Source organism: Zootoca vivipara, chromosome Z (assembly GCF_963506605.1).
Source record: "Zootoca vivipara chromosome Z, rZooViv1.1, whole genome shotgun sequence".
NCBI classification, from domain to species: Eukaryota; Metazoa; Chordata; class Lepidosauria; order Squamata; family Lacertidae; genus Zootoca; species Zootoca vivipara.
Genome location: NC_083294.1, coordinates 4,297,987 through 4,317,589, shown reverse-complemented (window position 1 = coordinate 4,317,589; position 19,603 = coordinate 4,297,987). Strand labels below are relative to the sequence as shown.

Here is a 19,603-nt window from a genome sequence, read left to right as displayed (position 1 = left end):
GGGAGAAAGAAGGAAGGAAGTAGAGGGAAAGAAAGAATAAGAATGAGGGAGAGGAAGATAGATGGGAAGGATGGAAGGAAGGAAGGAAGGAAGGAAGGAAGGAAGGAAGGAAGGAAGGAAGGAAGAAAGAAAGAAAGAAAGAAAAGAGGGAGCAGGAGGGAGAGAGGAAGGAAAGAGGTGAGAGAAAGAAGAGTAGGAAAGAAGGAATAAAGAAGGAAATAAAAAGAAAGAGGGAGAGAAGACAGAGATAAAGAAGGAAGGAAAGAGAGGGAAAGAAAGAATAAGAACGAGAGAGAGGAAGAAAGAAAGGGAAGGGGGGGTTGCTGCCTTGATTCAGCGCCAGAAAAGAGCACGAAGGGACCCAGGGGCAAAAAGCATTTCCTGTGCAGCGTGAGGCAGCGGGTGTCCGTTTTAGGAGAAGTGCGTAAAGCCTCAGAGTTGCACATTCGTGAGGCTGAGCCGCTGCTGAGCTCACGTTCATGAGGCTGAGCCGCGGCAGGAGGAGGAGGAGGTGAGGCAAGAGGAGGCAGAGGCGGCGGCTTGCTGGGTCGGTGCCCGGCAGCGCCGTGCGGACAGTCCCGAGCCTCTGGGACGCAGCAGTGCTCTGTAGCACTTTGAATCCTCCTCCTCCTCCACACGGCGCTGCTGGGTGCTTTGTCTGTGCTTCAGCAGCAGCAGCAGCAGCAGCCGTTTCCAAGCGCCGAGCCGTGGCAGGAGGAGGAGGATTCAAAGTGCTATAGAGCACTGCTGCGTCACAGAGGCTCGGGACTCTCCGTGCGGCGCTGCTGGGTGCTGACCCAGCAAGCTGCCTCCTCCTTCTCCTGCTGTGGCTCGGGGCGCTCCACGCAGCGCTGCTCCGGCCGCCTTTCTACCCCCTCGGCCCCAGCTGTTTGTCGGCGCTTTGTCGGCACGGCGCTTCAGCAGCAAGGTCCCGCTGCTGGGTCCCGCTGGCTGGGGCGCTCGGCGGGCCACATGACGAGGTCTGGCGGGCCGGATTTGGCCCCCGGGCCTTGTGTTTGACACCCGTGCCTTGAATGATTGTCAGGGGTGCCGTGGACAACACTGGCCTCTGGCCTCTTTCCTTCCTTCCTTCCTTCCTTCCTTCCTTCCTTCCTTCCTTCCTTCCTTCCTTCCTTCCTTCCTTCCTTCCCTCCCTCCTCCTGTTTGTTGTAGCAGCCCTGGCTACAAGCTCCCCAGCAGAATGGTGCCTCTGGGGCTGGCCAGGATGTGCTGGTTGCCAGGAGCTGAGGTGGCCTTAGAGTAAGCAAGCGGGTGAGGGAGGCCAGCCTGCCAGTCCACCAGCCCTTTCTGTTAGGAATGGACAGACAAGTGGGAGGCCAGGCAGGCAGGCAGGTGCTGTGCTGGCCTTTCTCCCCGCCTGGCAGCTGAGTGGCTGGCACCAAAGGGGAGCCTTTCCACGTGAGCCCAGCAGCATCTGCTGCTGCCACTGCTGTTTCCAAGGTGAGTAAGATGGTGGTCTCACATTAACCTTCGGCCAGTCTCCATCGGGCTGTTAAGGTTGGGAACATCATGTTTCCAGATCCATGTGGAGCAGTGTGGGGAGGTGCCTCTCTTTGGGGTGCGGAGTAGCTCAGAGACCAGGGTTGTCTGCAATGGCGTCCCAGAGAACTCTCAAGAAGAGGGGAGAGGAGAGGAGGCTGAGGGAACACTCCACAAGGGAGGGTGTTCAAAAAGGGTTCGGGGGCTGCCAACTCTGCAGGCAAGGGATGACATAACTGGGCTCCTGAGCCCCACAAGGGTGCTGCAGAAAGAATGTAGTTGGTCAAGGGAGCCATGGACTCAAAAAGGTTGAAACCCCCTGAGCCTGGCAAACAGCTTGTCACCTCTGCAGATGATGAATGCGGCTACTGTAAAACCGGCATCTTTCAAAGCTGCCCAGAGTCGCCTGGCAACTTACTATAACAACTTCATAGTGAGCTCATGCACCTATTTTTCTTGGGAAAAGTACTGACTATGACCCTTCCTGTCCAACACATTTTAAGCACCTTTAATGCAATTACACAGATATAGTTTGCATAGTGGTTGGAAGGACCAGACAATTTCAGTTCTCCATCCAACTGTGAAAATAGAAGTACAGAAGCTTAGCAGAGAAGATAACAGATTTATGGGAATTTTCTTAAACCACCTCAGAGCACATGAAAATGTTAATGTGAGCACCAGCATCTCTCCTGTATTTTGTCCCCATCCAAAAGAAACCCATTGTGTCTCTCCAGATGCTGCTTGACTACAACTCCCATCACCTCTGACAACTGGCCATACTGGCTGGGGCTGATAGGAGCTGGGGTCTAACAGCATCTAGAGAGCAACCCATTCCCCACTACTTCAACAGGAGACTTTGTGAAACGTGCCACAACTCTCATCAATAGTATTGAACTAAAACAGAACATATGGCAAAAAGAACAGGGAGCAAATGTAAACATTTTAAACACCCCTTGTACAAAATCGTGCACTTCAGTTTTGCTCCAATATTCCTACCTGGAGTAACTCATCCTTCTGAGCAACGCTGGCTGTGAGGTGTGTGATAACTAATTCCTGGCTCTGCAATTTCTGATTGCCTTCACTCAAGAGAACACTGTAATGAAGCTCAAGGGCCTTTTCTTTGTCAGCCATTTCATCGTGAAATTTTTCTAGCTGGTTTCTAAGGTCCTAACCAAGAAAGAGAACATGGGGAAGAGAAGACATAAGTGAATAAAGTAAAAAAACAAAAACAAAACTGTGAGCTGAAACAAAGATGAAATAAATCCTTTCAAGTAACAGCTCAAGTTAGGGTTAACTTTTTACTGTTTTACATTCCTAGACATTCTTTTGCTCCAAGCTCAAGGTGGTGTGAATGGTTCTCCCCCTCGCATATTATCTTCAGAACAATGCTGTAAAGTACACTTGGCTTACAGAGACTGACTGGCCCAGGGTCACCCAGTGAGCTTCATGAATGAGTGGAGATTTGAACCCTGGTCTTCCAGGTCCTAGTCTGATATTGTAACCAATACACCACACTTACTCTCAAGCTTTTAAACAATGTTAGTTCTACTCATAGTAGACCCATTGATATTAATGCTCGTTACTAGCCTAGGTCCATTAATTTTATTGGGTCTACTCTGAGTAGAAATTAGTTTGATGCAGCAGCCCCTTGTATTTTAGAAGACATCAAAACAAGAAACATTAAACATAATTTATAATTTTTAAAAATAAACTCTTTATTTCCCCAATCTGAATTCACACCTATTTTTTTCCACTGCAGAAAAACATAAGAATCAGAACCAAACATCTGTATGCTCCAGAATTGTTCTCAGTAACCAACCAAATACCAAATGTACAGAAGCAGGACATGAATGCAAGAGCAGCACAAATGGAGACTGATGTTCATTGGGACTAATAGGGCAAAAGGCAGGGAGGTCAACAGTAGATGGAGATGGATCAACTGACTTGTGAAGTTAAAGCTAATAATAAATACAGTTAATTAATTCTAGGTTTGTTCCCACCCCCAACTGAGATTTACAAAGGGCAGCACTGAAAAGCAGGAGGCTGAGAGTCACTGCCATTCCTGGACCAGATGTAAGGAGGAGGAATTCCTGAAGGCAGAGGGTGATTGGTTGGGCAGTGCACCATTCAGTCGTAACTGACAAACCTTCAATGACCATCACTCTACTGCTTGTGATCCACAGCAACTGACAGGAGATTATATTTAGCCATGACAATTAGTAGCCATTACACTGCTCACGGACAACCCTTATCTATCAAGATCGCCCAGGCGCTCGGCTTCATGCCATTGGAGGCATTCACCAGGACAGGCATTTTGAATGAATTCTGGTGTTATAGTTTTATCCAAACACAAGACCACACGGGAACACCAATATGCCTCAAGATCCTTCATAGAAGAAAAAGTGGGATATACATGGAACAAAGGGAAAGTGCTGGTAGTTCAGTGACAGACAATCTGCTTTGCAAGCAGAACGCACCAGGTTCAATGCCAATGAGTATAGAGAAAACTGAACTAGATGGACCAACAATCTGACTTGGCATAATACAGCTTCCTAAATAAAGAAAATTAACTGATCCCAATTATACAGCCTGGGTTTTTTGGTTGAACAAGTTGAGTGATTTTGCAGTCCCTTCTACTAATGAAACACTGTTATCTTAAATGAAATGTATTTTCTTTTCAGGGACCAGGTTCCACCGGAATGACCCAAACTTACAAAGAAAGTCAATGGTCTCTATGTCTCATCAAAGAGAATGAGCCAATTCTCCATCAGAGATGCTTTCCGCAAAATACCTCCTGACCACCACAACTCATTTTTCCAGGGAGTGCTCTGTGATGAATAATGACTGAATTTAGAAAATGAATGGGATTCTTAAAAGAATTCAGACTGAAGGTCAGAGCAGGTGTCCTCCCCCTTGGTCAAACAGAAAAAGGTGGAAAATAATGAATAATTAAAATATTAAGCTCCCAACCCTTTCAGTTTAAGATTGAGGACAGGGGTGGTGGGACAACCACCACATAATAGATCCAAGACAATGACTTATTGTCTATTCCCAACCATTTGATCAAAGATGATGGACAGCTACTGGTAGATGCACCTTATTAAATCAGCTGTTATTTGGTAGATACACATTATTAATCAGTTGTTGGTGAATGGGTTGCAGACTCAGTGGCTTGGAAGAATTCCTGGATTTGGGGATTTGCTTAAGGAAAGACTAAAGCTCTGCTGCGTGTACCCCGAAGGTCCACTTGTGTTTCTTGCTAAATTCTTTTAACACTTTGTCAGCGGAGCTTTGTGTCATCTGCAAGGCTCCATTTTCTTTCATCATCTCTGGCGATTTCCTAACATCTGTTAAATCCACCCAAAGCCCAAAAATGTTAACTGCTTCAGAGTAAAACAAAAAGCAAAGAACACACTAAAACAGGAACCCCCAAACTTCGGCCCTCCAGATGTTTTGGACTACAATTCCCATCATCCCTGACCACTGGTCCTGTTAGCTAGGGATCATGGGAGTTGTAGGCCAAAACATCTGGAGGGCCGAAGTTTGGGGATGCCTGCACTAAAATCTGCACAGTGGAGTCTCAACACAGTGGAGTCTCAGCACTGAGTCAAGTACACAGAATACATCTAGGTAGAGCTAATTAACTGGCCTTAATACTAATTAACTGGCCTTAATATTGAAAATATTTTTGTACTTTACTGGATGCCAGAAACAAGTTTTTAGGTGCACAAGTAGCCATATGCTCAGGATCATTCTAGTTCAATCTCCTACAGATATTCAAACCTGGCCCAAGGAGAGAAATTACTACTATGGAAATTACTGTGACACAACAATTATATATTGTTGGTTTGGAAAGGAAAAAATCCTTTCCCTAATGGGGAGAAATGCAACTACAGTGGTACCTCAGTTTACAAACAGTCCCGTTTACGAACGCCTCCATTTACGAACGGCACGGACCCGGAAGTGTTTACATCCGGGTTCTGCGGCGTCGGATGCACAGAAGCAATCTGCACAGCGCGTGCGTGTGCAGAAGCACTCAATCGGCACTTCGCACAGAAGCGTGCCTTCAGGGAGCGAATGCCTCCGTTTACGAACGCATCTGTGGAACGGATCACATTCGTAAACCGAGGTTCCACTATATAAAAATGAATGTACTTCCAATAATGTTATTTCTTTTCCAAACTATCCCAGTAATAACGGGGAATGCATGCTTCAAAGAATGACAGAAATTTCAAAATTTGTCTGGGGTGGGAAAAAGCCAATGATAAAAAAATAAGATACTGTATTAACAGATGTGAAAGAAAGAGGCAGTATCTTACTCCCAGACTTAAAACTGTACTATGAAGCAGCATCTCCAATATGGATCCGTGATTGGATCAAGTTAGAAAGGGAGGAAATAACAGAATTGGAAGGACATGATAACAGGTTTGGATGGCATGCTTACCTATGGTATGGAAAAGCAAAAATACATAAAGGGTTTCATAACCACATAATAAGGAAATCATTGTTTAAAGTGTGGGAAAAATACAAAGAATTATTAGAACCTATGACACCTTGGTGGCTATCACCCATTAAAGCATTGTCACTTAAAACATTAGAGAAAAAGGGAGAATGGTCAACATACAGAGAATTACTGGTTGAACAAAAGGGGAAACTAAAACTGAAAGAATATGAAGAAATAAAAAACATCTCCAAAGTTGGTTGCACCGTAGACAGTTAAAGGACATATTCAAAGAAGATAATAAGAAAGGGTTTTCATATTCAGTTTCTAAATTCCAAAAGGAAGTGATAGAAGAAAATTTGAAACTACTGAAAAAGGCATATAATATCCTTTTGGAGTGGGAAATCAAAGATGAAGAAGTAAAACTGGTAATGATTAAATGGGCATACAATTTAACATACAATTTGAGGATTGGATAAAACTGTGGAAAGTAAATTTGAAATTTACGGATTGTATATTGTTGAGAGAGAACCATATGAAGATGATGTATAGATGGTATATAACACCAGTTAAATTGGCAAAAATGTATAAAAATGAAAAGAAAGAATGTTGGAGATGTGAGGCAGAAGGTACGTTCTACCATATGTGGTGGGATTGCAAAAAAGGTAAAATTGTACTGGGAAATGATATACAATGAATTGAAGAAAATGTTGAAAATAACATTTGTTTAACAACCAGAAGCTTTCTTGTTAGGCATTTTAGGCCAAGATTTACTGAAAGAGAAGAGGATGCTATTTATATATGCTACTACAGCAGCGAGAATCTTGATAGCACAAAGTTGTAAGACTGGAGAAGTACCAACTAAAGAACAATGGCAAGAAAAACTGATGAACTAGGCAGGAATGGCAAAATTGACGGACAGACTTTGGGGAAAAGACAACAGTGACTTTGAAAGAGAATGGGAACAATTTATAGCATATTTACAGAAACAAGACTATTGACTGGATGGCAGGATTTAAATAAACACTCACACCTTTACTAACAAAAATATGTAGAAGAGAAAGAAATAATATAGTGTATTTTTTAAGAAACAGCAGTGTGTAATAAGGGGAAAATCAGAAGTGGAAGTTGGAGGAAGCCCAGGAGGGGAGGGAAGAGGGAATGTAATATGAATGTTATGGATATGAGATGTATGTAATGATAGAAAAAGAAAATTGAATAAAAAATTTAATTTAAAAAATGTAAAGGAAAAAATCAGGTTAAAACTCACCATGAAGCTCACTGTGTAGCCTATTAGTGTCATGACTACAAAATCCAACCAGTCAAGACTCTGAATCGGTCAAGCACAAGACTTCCCCCAAAGAATACACACACACACACACACACACACACACAGAGCATAAATTTAAAAGCTTTAAAATTGTAACAGATTAGGCTAGTAACACATTTCAACTTCATTCCCCTTGGCTTTATCCTTTGCTTCTTTGGCCTGTGGTCTTTCATGGACTGCTGCAGCCTCCATTTTTAGTTCCTGCTTTGCTTCCCTTACTTATACCATGGGCTGATAAGCATATTTTAGCTCAAGGGCCAGTTTTTTTTCGGGCAACCTTCCAGGGATCACATGGCAGAGGTAGGTAGGGTCAGAGGCAAATGTGGGTAGAACAAAAAAATGCACATTTTGTTCTTTTATACACCATTTTCAACCCATACACCCGTTTATCCCCAATCTAGACAAGCAAAAGGCACTATCAGTTTCAAGGGCCTGGTGGGCCATATTTGACCCTGGTTCCTGAGGTTCCTCACTCCTGCCTTATATCAAAGCTTCAGGAGTCACCACCTGCCAAGGTCCATGCCTCAACAGAGCGCCCACTGTCAACCCCTGGACAGTGACAGGCTTTGGGCTTTCAAATTTCAGTGGTACCCTATGCAAGCTAAAATGTGGTGCAGTCCCCACCTCTCATGCTCTGCTCTATAGTATTGTTTTGGCACCTCCTACAGCGTGGCACCCAGTGCAACCACACCAGTTGCACTACCCTAAAACTGCCTCTGCCCTGGAGCCCTCCCCCCTCCCCCTCACTATCACTCCTTGCTCACCTGCCCCCTTGAAGTAAGTGTGGCACAAGGAGGAGGAGAAGCAGCTGGCTTGGGCCTGTAAGAAGGGTGGGAGCAGGCATTTGCACAGCCAGCTCCCCACTGATTCCCTATGGATATGCAACAGTGTGCCTTCTTTTTTACCCAACTATGTATAAGGACCACTGATTCTACAATGATTCTATTTTAGAGATCATTTAATTTTCCAGCCAGCAGCTCAGATTTCCCTTCTATATTCAGAATTTGATGTAAAGGAGGAGAGAGGAAAAAAACAACCACCCGGCACGGTTCATTTTGTTAGTTTTACGGGCTGGCAACACAGCACAGCAACCATTTTGCCTAATGTTAATAGAACAGGGGCGGCTAAGCTAGTTCACAGAGATTTTGCATCACAGCCCTCAAATGGGTTCCAAATTGTCAAATAAGGAAAATATTGCCGTGTGCTCTTTACTCCTGCCTGCCTGTTCAATGGGCAAACATTTTCACATTCAGGCTTCCGGTGAAATGCATTCAACTCACAGCAGTGGCTCTGGTGTTTGATACAGCAGGCCGCATTAAAAGATGATCAGGCTTCAATTTTTGAGGATGCTGCAGATCATTTAGCAAGGACTTTGGTCCTCTGAGCAAACATCTGTGGGAAGAGCTAAGAGGTCATAAAGTGGGACAATGATGAATTCAGCCTTGTGGAAATCCAGAGAGATAACTCCTTAATCCTCTCATTCCAGTCACATGAAATTGCTTTATATAGATCAGACCATGGGTAGGAAAACTAAGGCCCAGGGGCCGGATCCGACCCAATCGCCTTCTAAATCCGGCCCACAGACAGCCCGAGAATCAGCGTGTTTTTACATGAGTAGAATGTGCCCTTTTATTTAAAATGCATCTCTGGGTTATTTGTGGGGCACAGTAATTCATTCATTTTTCCCCCCAAAATATAGTCCGGTCCCCCCACAAGGTCTGAGGGACAGTGGACCAGCCCCCTGCTGAAAAGGCTTGCTGACCCCTGGATCAGACCATTGCTCCATCTAGTCCTGTATAGTCTACTCTTGACAGGCAGCAGTTCTATAAGATCTCAGGTGGAAGCCCTCCTCAAGTGCTTTTGCCTGGCCAAAATAGGTCCTTGAAATGTGACAACGCACCTTGCTTACTTGGATGGATGGAGGTGTGTAAAAATCTCTGGCTTGTGCATGCCTGGAATGTAACCTCCTGTACAAAGGTAAAGAGTCACATCTATGTTCTGCCTACTTTTGCATCTAGCCATGCCTAGCACCGGAATGCACCCCGCCAAAGGATGCCTGTGAGAGAATGTGGCCCTCGAGCTGAAGGTCATCCACCTCTGTACTAAACCATGGTCTACTACTGTGACATGCAAATGGAGCAAGCATGTCCACACTACAAATGTACATCAGTTGAATACATGTTTTGAAAAATCCTATGAACTCTAGCTCAAGCCAAGATAGGTACAAATAATTCTGCTGGGCAAATCTGCACCCAGTCTTTACACACAATAACAAATCCAGCCTAAAATCCTGGAGGGAGAGCAGCTGCCAGTCAGTGCATACAGTTAGATGGGCCAGTGGTATGACTCAGTGCAAGGCAACTAGCTATGCTCCTAAGGCAGCAGTGAACATGCCTGCACTGGTGGGGAACTGAAGCAAAAAACAGCACACTAACTAGATGTCATGTCAGTACATAGGCCAATACCAGCAGCAATAGTCTATTCCTCAAAAAAAGAGGGGGGCAAAGGTGGAAGCCCTTTGTTCATATTCTTACTATATTTTTTCACACACAAAAACCATAATGATTTTCAAAGGGTAGCTCAAAATATTTTCACATTTAAAAGAACCATTTTTGAATAAAGAATAACACATTCAAACTACTATAGTTTGGTGCCTGCTATGATGGCAAAACAGATATGCAGACTATGGTAATTACAGACACTGAAAATTATCTTCAGACTATGATAAACTTTCCATCATTGCCAACTCCTGTCTTAATGGTAGAGGCTGTTTCGATGGTGTCCCAGAGGTTCACCCCGCAGTGGGGTGGAGAATCAGAGAACCAGCATACAAGAGACTGCATCTGTAATTCAGTTATCAGATATACAGTAAGTGGATTATGGCAGAGGGAGGGAGATGCCTTGGATCTGTGGACAGAGAGTCCCCTCTGCTGGCTTTAAGTAATATTACAAGTGGCCTTGAAGGGAATAAGGGGCTTAAACCAGATCTGACACCACATACATTAGCCACTTTTGGACCAGGTCACATATATGGTGTGTTCCTTTTAACAAGAAAACAAGTGAGAGTACTTGAATCCCCTCCCACATCACCTCTCAAGGCTCAATACTCAAACTTTTCTCCTCTAGTCCAACTCTGATACAGGAAGGAAACAGGGCTGGATGAAAAGTAACTGAAGAGGTAATGAAAGTTCACTTCACTTCCACTCACATTAGAGTAATTGTTAGACCCATGTTTAGGGGGCAGGGAGTGGAATGGATTGAAGCAGCCAGAACAGAAGCACTACAAACCACAACATTTTGTTACAGGTTCTATTTGTGTGGGTACAATGAGTAAGCAGGAGTCATGCAAGCCATATAGTCTGGGAGGGATTGCAAGAGGACTACCTTTTATCTCCAAAGTAGAGGTGGCAGTAGCCTTTTAATTTGATTTTTATTTCATACACACACAGTGCTATTTTTTGAGAAAAAGAGGTGCCGGAACTCACCATGAACACCTCCCTCGTTCTCTTAGAATGACAATGGCACCACCTGAGATGCCAGAACTGTGTTCCTATGAGTTCTCCCTGCTCTCAACTCAGGAAGTTACAAATTATGCCCACTATTTTTAACTGCTTCTTAAACACAGGGAAAATTGAATACTAACATTAATGGCTTTGTCACTTCTACTTTTCTGTAGCTGAGCCTCTTCTAGTTCCTTTACTAATGTCTCTTTCTCAAGATTCAAATCATGCAACTCTTGTTCGGTCTTCTTAACTTTCCTTTGAAGATTATGGTTCTCTACATCTTTGGTCAGGTTTTCAGAACGCAAATCCGACAGGAGACTTTCTTTTTCCATCAAGAGAGTCTGAGGATCTTCAACACCCTAGGAAAAAAAGCAGTGACCTCAGTTAGCACAAGTCATGCAACATAGAATACAACTTTCTCTTTTATTTTCATACTTTTCACAGCTCTACATCAACATAGTTTTCATATCACAAATGCAAGACAAGTCCAGTTGCCCAAACTGTTTTGCGAAAGAGCCTAGCCACAAATATTCTCCAAATGAAGCTTGTAGAACAGACATTCTGGAACATATTAAGACTTCTAGAGGCAGGCTTATTATTAGCTGCTTGCCTAGGGCAAGTAATTTTAGCATCAGACAAGTTTCTACTATACAACAAAAACTTGCAGTTGGGCTTTCTGTTTATGTATAGCCTCACAACTGTGAGCTATTAAGCTAAGGAAAAGGAGAAGATGGTCTATTTAGAATAAACAAAACCTACTCTTCCAGCTTCTTTAGTTCTATGGAGGAAATTGTGGGTGGCACTCTTAAGCCACTCAACACAGGCCTCTGTCACAGCCTTGACGTGTTGAGGCTGTGCTACTTCAGACAGGGTTCACATAGCTGGACACTGCTCCATAAAGAAAAAAATGCTGCACATAGAAAACTGAGTGGTATTCAATGCTACTTGTACTCAGAGTAGACCAACTGAACGACATCACTAACAATAGGTTCACTAATTTAAATGGACATACTTTGAGTATAACCGAGTTAAATACAGCCCTATATAATAGTCAAGGGGGAATAATTCCAGGGCTGCCTTTCCTCAAATGTGCTAGCTTTCTGCATGCCGGGAATATTTGTTATGGGGAGGTATTCTATCATACAAGCCAATGACTCATCATCTGCATTCTGAAGTAGTACAACTCACACAGAGATTGGCTACCACAGAGTAATATGCAAGCCATGGATTCTTCCTAAAAACATCATTTCTACAATCCACAAAAGCACAGTTAGACGTCTACCTAGGGAGGTTACCAAGACCCACTGCCGAGGTACCCTACTGGGTCCCTGCTGGGGTAATCCAGGAAATGATTCTGCCCTGGTCTGTCAAAAGAAAGCACATTAGCCAGCAGTGAGGGATAGGCAAAAAACCAATCAGAGCTTCTAGCAACAGTGATTTAAGAGATCTGTTAACTAATATTACCATTTCCAAAGATCCATCAGCAATAAATAGCCCATTGGCAAAAAATAAAAGCCCATCAGCAATACATAGATTTCATGGGGGACTTCAACCTCTCCGATATTTGTTGGGACTCAAATTCTGCCAAGTCTGTAAGGTCTGACAAATACCTCCATACACTCTGGACTTTAAGAAGGCCAGTTTCAAAAAGCTGAAGGAGCTACTGGATGTGACCCCATGGTTAGAAATACTCAAAGAGAAGGGAGTCCAAGAAGGATGGGAGTTTCTAAAAGGAGAAATATTGAAGGCCCAAATTCAGACACCACCAACAAGAAAGAAAAGTGGGAGACATCTAAGGAAACCAGTTTGGCTGCATAAGGGGCTTACAGATGAGCTGAGAGTTAACAAGGGCATGTAGAAGGAATGGAGGAAAGGGGAAATCACAAAGGAGGAGTAGCCAAGAGTTGCAGGGGGAACATCAGGCTGGCAAAAGCTCAGAATGAGCTCAGGGTTGCAAGAGAGGTTGGGGGGGGAGGTTTCTTCAGCTATGTCTGAAGTAAGAGGAAGAACAAGCAAGTGGTAGGTCCTCTGAATAGGGAAGATGGAGAAATGCTATTGAGTGACAGAGAGAAGGCAAAATATTCAATACCTACTTTGCCTCTGTCTTCACCCAAAAGGAAAGTGATGCCCAACCTGGTGATAAAAGAACAGATGATGAAAGGAGGGTGCGCAAGATAGGAAAAGAGGTAGTAAGAGAACACCTAGCTACTGTAAATGAATTCAAATCTCCAAGGCCTGATGAGCTGCATCCAAGGGAACTAAAGGAGCTTGCAGGTGTAATTTCAGATCCTTTGCCTATTATCTTTTGAGGATTCTTGCAGAATAGGGTCAGATCCCTACAGACTGGATGTGGGCAAATATTGTCCCCATCTTTAAAAGGGGGGGGGAGGAAACCCAGATAATGGCTGACCAGTGAGCTTGACATAGATACTAGGGAAAGTCCTAGAACAGATAATTCAACAGTCTGTTTAAATCTGTGAGCATTTAGAAAGGATGATGTGATTACAAAGACCCATGCATGGGTTTCTCAGAAATGTCATGTCAGACCAATGTGACTTATTATTTTGATGGAATTACAAACTTGGTGGATCAGGGAAATGCTGTGGACACAGTGTATCTTGATTTCAGTAAGGCTTTTGACAAAGTTCCCCATGATATTCTCACGAGGGAGCTGGTAAAATGTGGGTTGGACAAGGTAACTGTTAGGTGCATTTGTAGTTGGTTGACTGAACCCAACATCATCCTGGAAAAGAGTGACAGAAGAGGTACAGCAGGGTTCTATCCTGGGCCTGTTGTTGTTCAACGTTTTTATAAATGACTTAGATGAAAGAATTGAGGGGATGCTCATCAAATTTGCAGATGACACCAAACTGGGATGGGTAGCTAATGTCGCAGAAGACAGAATCAGAATTCAAAATGACTGTAACAGATTGGAGAACTGGGTGCAAGCTGGAAAAATGAATCCCAATAAGGACAAATGTAAGGTTCCGCACTTAGGGAGGAAAAACCAGATGCACCAATATAGGATGTGAGACACCTGGCTTACTAGCAGTACATGTGAAAAAGGATCTAGGAGTCTTGGTGGACCACAAGCTTAACATGAGTCAACAGTGTGATGCAGCAGCGGAGAAAGTTGATGCTATTCTAGGCTGCATCAACAGAAGCATAGTGTCCAGATCAAGGGAAGTTATAGTACCACTCTATTCTGCCTTGGTCAGACCACACCTCGAATACTGCGTCCAATTCTAGGCACCACAATTTAAGAAGAATGTTGACAAGCTGGAACTTGTGCAGAGGAGGGCAACCAAGATGATAAAAGATATGGAAACTAAGTCTTATAAGGAGTGCTTGAAGGAGCTGGGTTTAGCATGGAAAAGAGAAGACTGAAAGGTGATTTTGGTTGTTGTTGTTTAGTTGTTTAGTCATTTAGTCATGTCTGACTCTTTGTGACCCCATAGACCAGGGTTATGATAGCCATCTTCAAATATCTTAAGGGCTATCACATGGAAGAGGGAGCAAGCTTGTTTTTTCCTGCTCTGCAGTGTAGGACTCAAGGCAATGGCTTCAAGAAAGGAGATTCTGACTAAACATTCAAAAAAAAACTTTCTGACAGTAAGAGCTGTTTGGCAGTGGAACAGACTCCCACGAGAGGTGGTGGACTATCCTTCCTTGGAAGTTTTTTAACAGAGGTTCAATAGCCATCTGTCATGGATGCTATAGCTGATATTCCACCATTGCAGGGGGTTGGATAAGACGACTCTTGGGTCCCTTCTCTGATTCTATTCTATGATTCTGCCTGGAAATACAGGGTGGAGGAACAGAAGCAACCATAATACTGGTAATCCTTATTGTCTCACCTTGAATGTCCGCATCTGAATTTTATGGGTGGCCTCAGCCAATGATGTGTTTAAATCTTCTATTTCAGAGCAAAGTTTTTCATTCTGAACAAAAGAACACAGAAAGGGGATAAATCTCATGGATGTGAAAGACACACAAGAGCCAAGAGAGGGCAAGAACAAAAACACCACCACAACCATATGAAAAAAGAATGCCAGCATTTCCCAGGAATGTTCTTTTTTCTGCAGAGAGAGAGGACTGGGCAATGAGGAGTCTCTCCCACCCACTTCCAGAGGTTGGGCTGGTACCAATCTTTGCCCTGCCCTCCCCATACACACTCGCACACCCCTCTCTGTTATCCATCCATGCAAGCAAAAGGCATGATCAGTGCATAGCAGAGCAGCTGCGGTGGCGAGCGCGGGGCATCGTAAGTCGAAGAAATTCGTAAGCACGCAGTCATTGGCCCCCTTCGTAAGTAGAAAAATTTGTATGTAGAGTCGTTTGGAAGTCGAGGTACCACTGTATTAGCTTCCACCTTAAACCCAAGCATTTATTTTATTTAAGATAGATAAGATAAGATAAGATAAGATAAGATAAGATAAGATAAGATAAGATAAGATAAGATATCTTTATTGTCATTGTCCCCTTGCGGGAACAACGAAATTACTCAGCAATGATGGCTTAGTAGAACCTCCATCTTCAGAAGCAGCAAACAACCAAATACCAGCAGCTAGAATACAACCATGGTAATTGGCTATTCCTTTTGCATCTTACTTTTGGACTTCTTGGAGGCATCTGTGAGATACTACACTAGAAAAGCTGATCCAGCAAGGTTTTTCTATCTCTAGATCATGAGTGTGGGCCAACCATGGGCTCCAGACCTCTTTATCTGGCCCTCAAATCTCATTGGGTCACACTTCACAGACCCTGCTTTGCACACAAAGTATTTTGACCTGCATTAAATGTGTTTTTGACCTCTAATTAGGGCTGGCTGATATCAGCTTTTCAACATCATACTGTAGCACCAGCCAAACAATGTGATATAGTGATACATCGCGATGTTGAAAAGCGGAGGGAGAAACAAGTTGCATCAGGCCCGGGCCTTGGCAGGAGCAGCGAGTTTCACATCAGTGTCTTGCGAGGCTGGGACCAGTGCAGCTCGTTCCTCTGTGCTCCTAGGCACCTGGTGCACCGAGGGGGAGAAAGAGCTGCATCAGCTCTGGCACCTCGCAGCTTGTTCCTTCCTCAGTTTGAGGGCCCGAGCGTGATGAAGCCTTCACCTGGCATTATATCGCAGGTGAAGGCACCACTGCTCCTGAATCAGAAGCAGCCACAGTTTCACCCATGACACACCGCTGGGTGAAGGCAACATCACACTCTGGCCCTGAAACCGGCCCTGGGCGATGTATCGATACATTGATATTGGCACTTGTTTTCCTGGATGGGGGATAGAGGGGGGTGGGGTGGAAAATAGCCTACTTGTTAAAGGGAAAATATACACCCATTGTTTCATCCACTTTTGCCCCTGGCCTGTTCAGCAGTGGCATGTTACTCTCAGAAGGTTGCCCAGAAGGTAATGTGGCTCCCAGGCTGAAAAATGTTCCCCTCTCTTGCTCTAGATAGGTATTCTTAACCCTCAAGACTTCCTAGAATGTCCACCTTGCCCTTCCTTCAATCTGCTACTATCAAGCATGGCTTGAATACATTTTTATCAGAATAACGTAATCCATGTACAGTACCTCCTTTTCTTTCACTTTTACAGCAAGGACTAATCCCTGGATAGTTTTGTCTCGTTTCAAAGCATTTATCTTTTCGACAGAAAGCTCCATCTCTCGTTCCTGAAGTTCCTTCTGGAGTGACTGAAGATTAAAAGTAAATGCATACAGCTATCCTTTTTCATCACACACATTTTCTATATTAAAATTATTTTCACATACATCAAGGAAGAGCACAGCTCCTCACTCAGGGCAACTGCAATCTGGACCACATAAGCTTTGCCACAAGCCTTTCACTGTTGAGATGGGAAATCTCTACCTGGGCTGTGCCACTTCATGCTATGGTGGGTGGGGTAGGGGGGTTCTGCAGCTGAATGTTCCTCCACTCAGAAATTTCTGTATACAGAAAGCTGATGTGTAAGGGAGATGGCAAGGTTAGAACCCTCCCTGAGGAGCTTGTTTTCTAAGTGCATAAAATTTTGGATACACAGCATTCTCTCATGTGAGTTCCCACCTCTTGCCTGAAGTGGCACAATGTAGATGCAGGTTGGCCACCATAAGAGCTAGGCCTGAAGCTTTCCTGGCAAAAGTGCCCTATCCTGCATATATGCTGCTTACCCAATATTTTGTCAAGCACAAAAGGAGCAATCCTTAACATTTATAATGTGGTTAAAGCAACTCTTGCCTATTCTCCTACCTTTTAAGGCTGAACTACAACACAGCCAAAGTGGCATTTCACAGAGCTGTCCAGGGCAGAAGGTGATTGTGGGGCAGTGGGATTGCTGTGCCATCCTGGAGCTGACATTGCAACTGGGCCCAATGCCACTGCATGACAGCAGTGAGACTGGCTTGGGATCCAACAGATTCTGAATCGGCTCAGTCCCACAACACCTCCAGAAGGCTCCACTCCATTCCACAATGTTGTGGCATGTTTGCTGGATGGAAGATAAGCATCTCACTGATGGAGTGATGAGAGGACAGATTAGCTGTGAGAACTGAGCAGATGGATAGTGGTGCAAGGGAGAGATAAGGTGGAGGCTTTTTCCATGTGCTTCTCCACATGGAAAGACCCCAGGGTTGTGGAGATGGCTTAAGTGGCTTTAGAAAGGTGAGTGAGAGGTCTATCAATGTCTACTAGCCAGAAAAGCTAAACAGAAGCTCTGTTTTCAAAGGCAGTACACCAGGCAACCACCCTGCTTGTGGGCTTCCCAGCCACTGTGGGAGACAGGATGCTGAACTAAACAGACTCTTCATCCAAGCTCTTTTCACACAGCCCATTAAGTGTGAAATATGCTGCCACAGGATGTAGCAATGGCCAACAATTCAGATGTATTGAAAAGAGAATAAGAAACTGATGGAGGAACGATAAAGCTATTGGGCTACTAGTCATGGTGGTTGCATGCTAGTTCCAGGATCAGAAGCAATGTGCCTCTGTATACCAGCTGCTGGAGAACCACAGTGGGGGGGGGGGGCAGGGTGTCCCCAAAGGTATCTGGTTGCCTACTGTGCAGAAAAGGACTTTCCCAACAGTGTTTATGATGAATATTAAGCAGGCACCTTCACTATAGAGTTTTGGCACCTCCTAAAAACTTGCTTCTTTAAGAAAGCCTACTCAGACATGCATGTCTAACATGTATGTAACTTGATTTTACAATGTATGCTGTTAAAACTTATTATTTTATTTTGAAGACTATCACATTGAAAGCAGGTGTTAAAACAAGATAACTGGTAGCTTTTAATTTATATTAAACAGCTTAATAGGTTTTGATGATTGTGCTATATAATAAATCCTGATATAAAAATTAAAATAAATAAAACAATACTTATTTCTACTATTTATGTTATGTCGTTCTGCAAGCCTCCAAGGTGGCTGGTGGTTAGGGTGAAAACCAGTGTGTAACAGACGTAAGATTAAAAGGCAGAAGGCATGTGGAAAGGACATTGATGGAAAATATCCACTCCTTAGGCCTTCGATGCCACGGGTCCAACAGAGGTTATTCCAAATGGTGCTCTGCAGATGTGTGCTACCTAGCATCTAGGGTCCTGAGGCATGTTTTCATCTCCTAGAGCAGTGTTTCTCAACCAGTGTGCCTCCAGATGTTTTGGGACTACAACTCCCATCATTCCTGACCACTGATCTTGCTAGCTAGGGATGATGGGAGTTGTAGTCCCAAAACATCTGGAGGCACACTGATTGAGAAACACTGTCCTAGAGGGTGGTATGTCTCCTCATCTGGACTATTTATTCTTCCTGGCTCTTCCAGGTGATGGAAGCAGAAGATTGATGAAGCCTCTGCAGGCAGCAGGGAGACAGTGTGACAGGACAGGACAGGGGACACTGACAGAAAATGTATGCTCTCCAAGTATTTCTGGGATGCAACTCCCACCATTCCTGACTATAGGCCATGCTGGGTGGGGTTATTGGGAGTTGGGAGTCCAATAAACATCTGGAGGACTGCAGGTTCTCCATCCTGACCAATGCCTGACAAAGCTTAACAACACACACTGAACTCCTTACAAAACCTTTTAATATTGGAAGCTCTCTCCTCGGCTAAAAACTGTTTGGAAACAACATGAGCTTCAGCTCCTACTCATGGCAGAATAAAAGGACACTTGCAAAGGTTGTACCTGCCAATACACAACAACTAGAAAGGAAAAGGAAAATTCAAGACGTACCGCGATCTTTTTTTCCAAGTCATCTTTTGCATTGTAGAATTCTGTTCTAAGCGCCTAAAGGAATAAAATAATCCTGTTTACACTCCAGTGTCAATTATTAGTTAGGTAGACAGCTATCAGGTTCTTTTATTTCCAATAAGAAAAAGCATTATATGTGTGAAATATACGTAATTAAAATATACATCCCGGGAGACCACAAGGATTAATATTTGAAAACTCTGGCTTTTGTGCACAAGCATAGCTATGCTTCCCCTTTTAACTCCCTATATGTGTTAGGCAGGATGTCCACATGCAGACACCCAAGTGTGAGAAGGAGAGGAGGGTAAGCTGAGCAGGTACTATAGCTACAATATACACCCCACCTTTGCAGAAAAATCAAGGGAGGTTGGAAATCATACTTTTTAAGATGAGAGTGTTTTAATCATCTTACTGTTTTAATCATGTAAGATGCTGTAAGATACGGACAGAAAAGCAGGGTAAGAGTAATAAAATCAAGTCAGAAGTGCCCCTATGTGTCAATAAACCCAAACAAGGACTGAGTATGCACACTTTCCTCATGCAACTAGGTAATTAATATGACATATTTACACAACTATTCCTC

General features: G+C 43.8%; 1 protein-coding gene across 5 annotated transcripts in view; it reads right to left on the bottom strand.

The window, feature by feature from the left end:
• CDK5RAP2 (CDK5 regulatory subunit associated protein 2) overlaps nucleotides 1-19,603 on the bottom strand; it is a 136,192-nt gene that overhangs the window by 91,846 nt on the left and 24,743 nt on the right. For 4 of the 5 annotated variants that reach the window (XM_035113723.2, XM_060270294.1, XM_060270293.1 and 1 more), the window contains exons 9-13: nucleotides 19,003-19,056; nucleotides 16,351-16,470; nucleotides 14,632-14,715; nucleotides 10,915-11,133; nucleotides 2,497-2,667 (exon numbers count right to left, since the gene is read on the bottom strand). In XM_035113723.2, the coding sequence (XP_034969614.2) occupies nucleotides 2,497-2,667; nucleotides 10,915-11,133; nucleotides 14,632-14,715; nucleotides 16,351-16,470; nucleotides 19,003-19,056 (648 nt within the window). The remainder of the gene's footprint in view (nucleotides 1-2,496; nucleotides 2,668-10,914; nucleotides 11,134-14,631; nucleotides 14,716-16,350; nucleotides 16,471-19,002; nucleotides 19,057-19,603) is intronic. The other variant, XM_060270292.1, reaches the window with a different exon arrangement.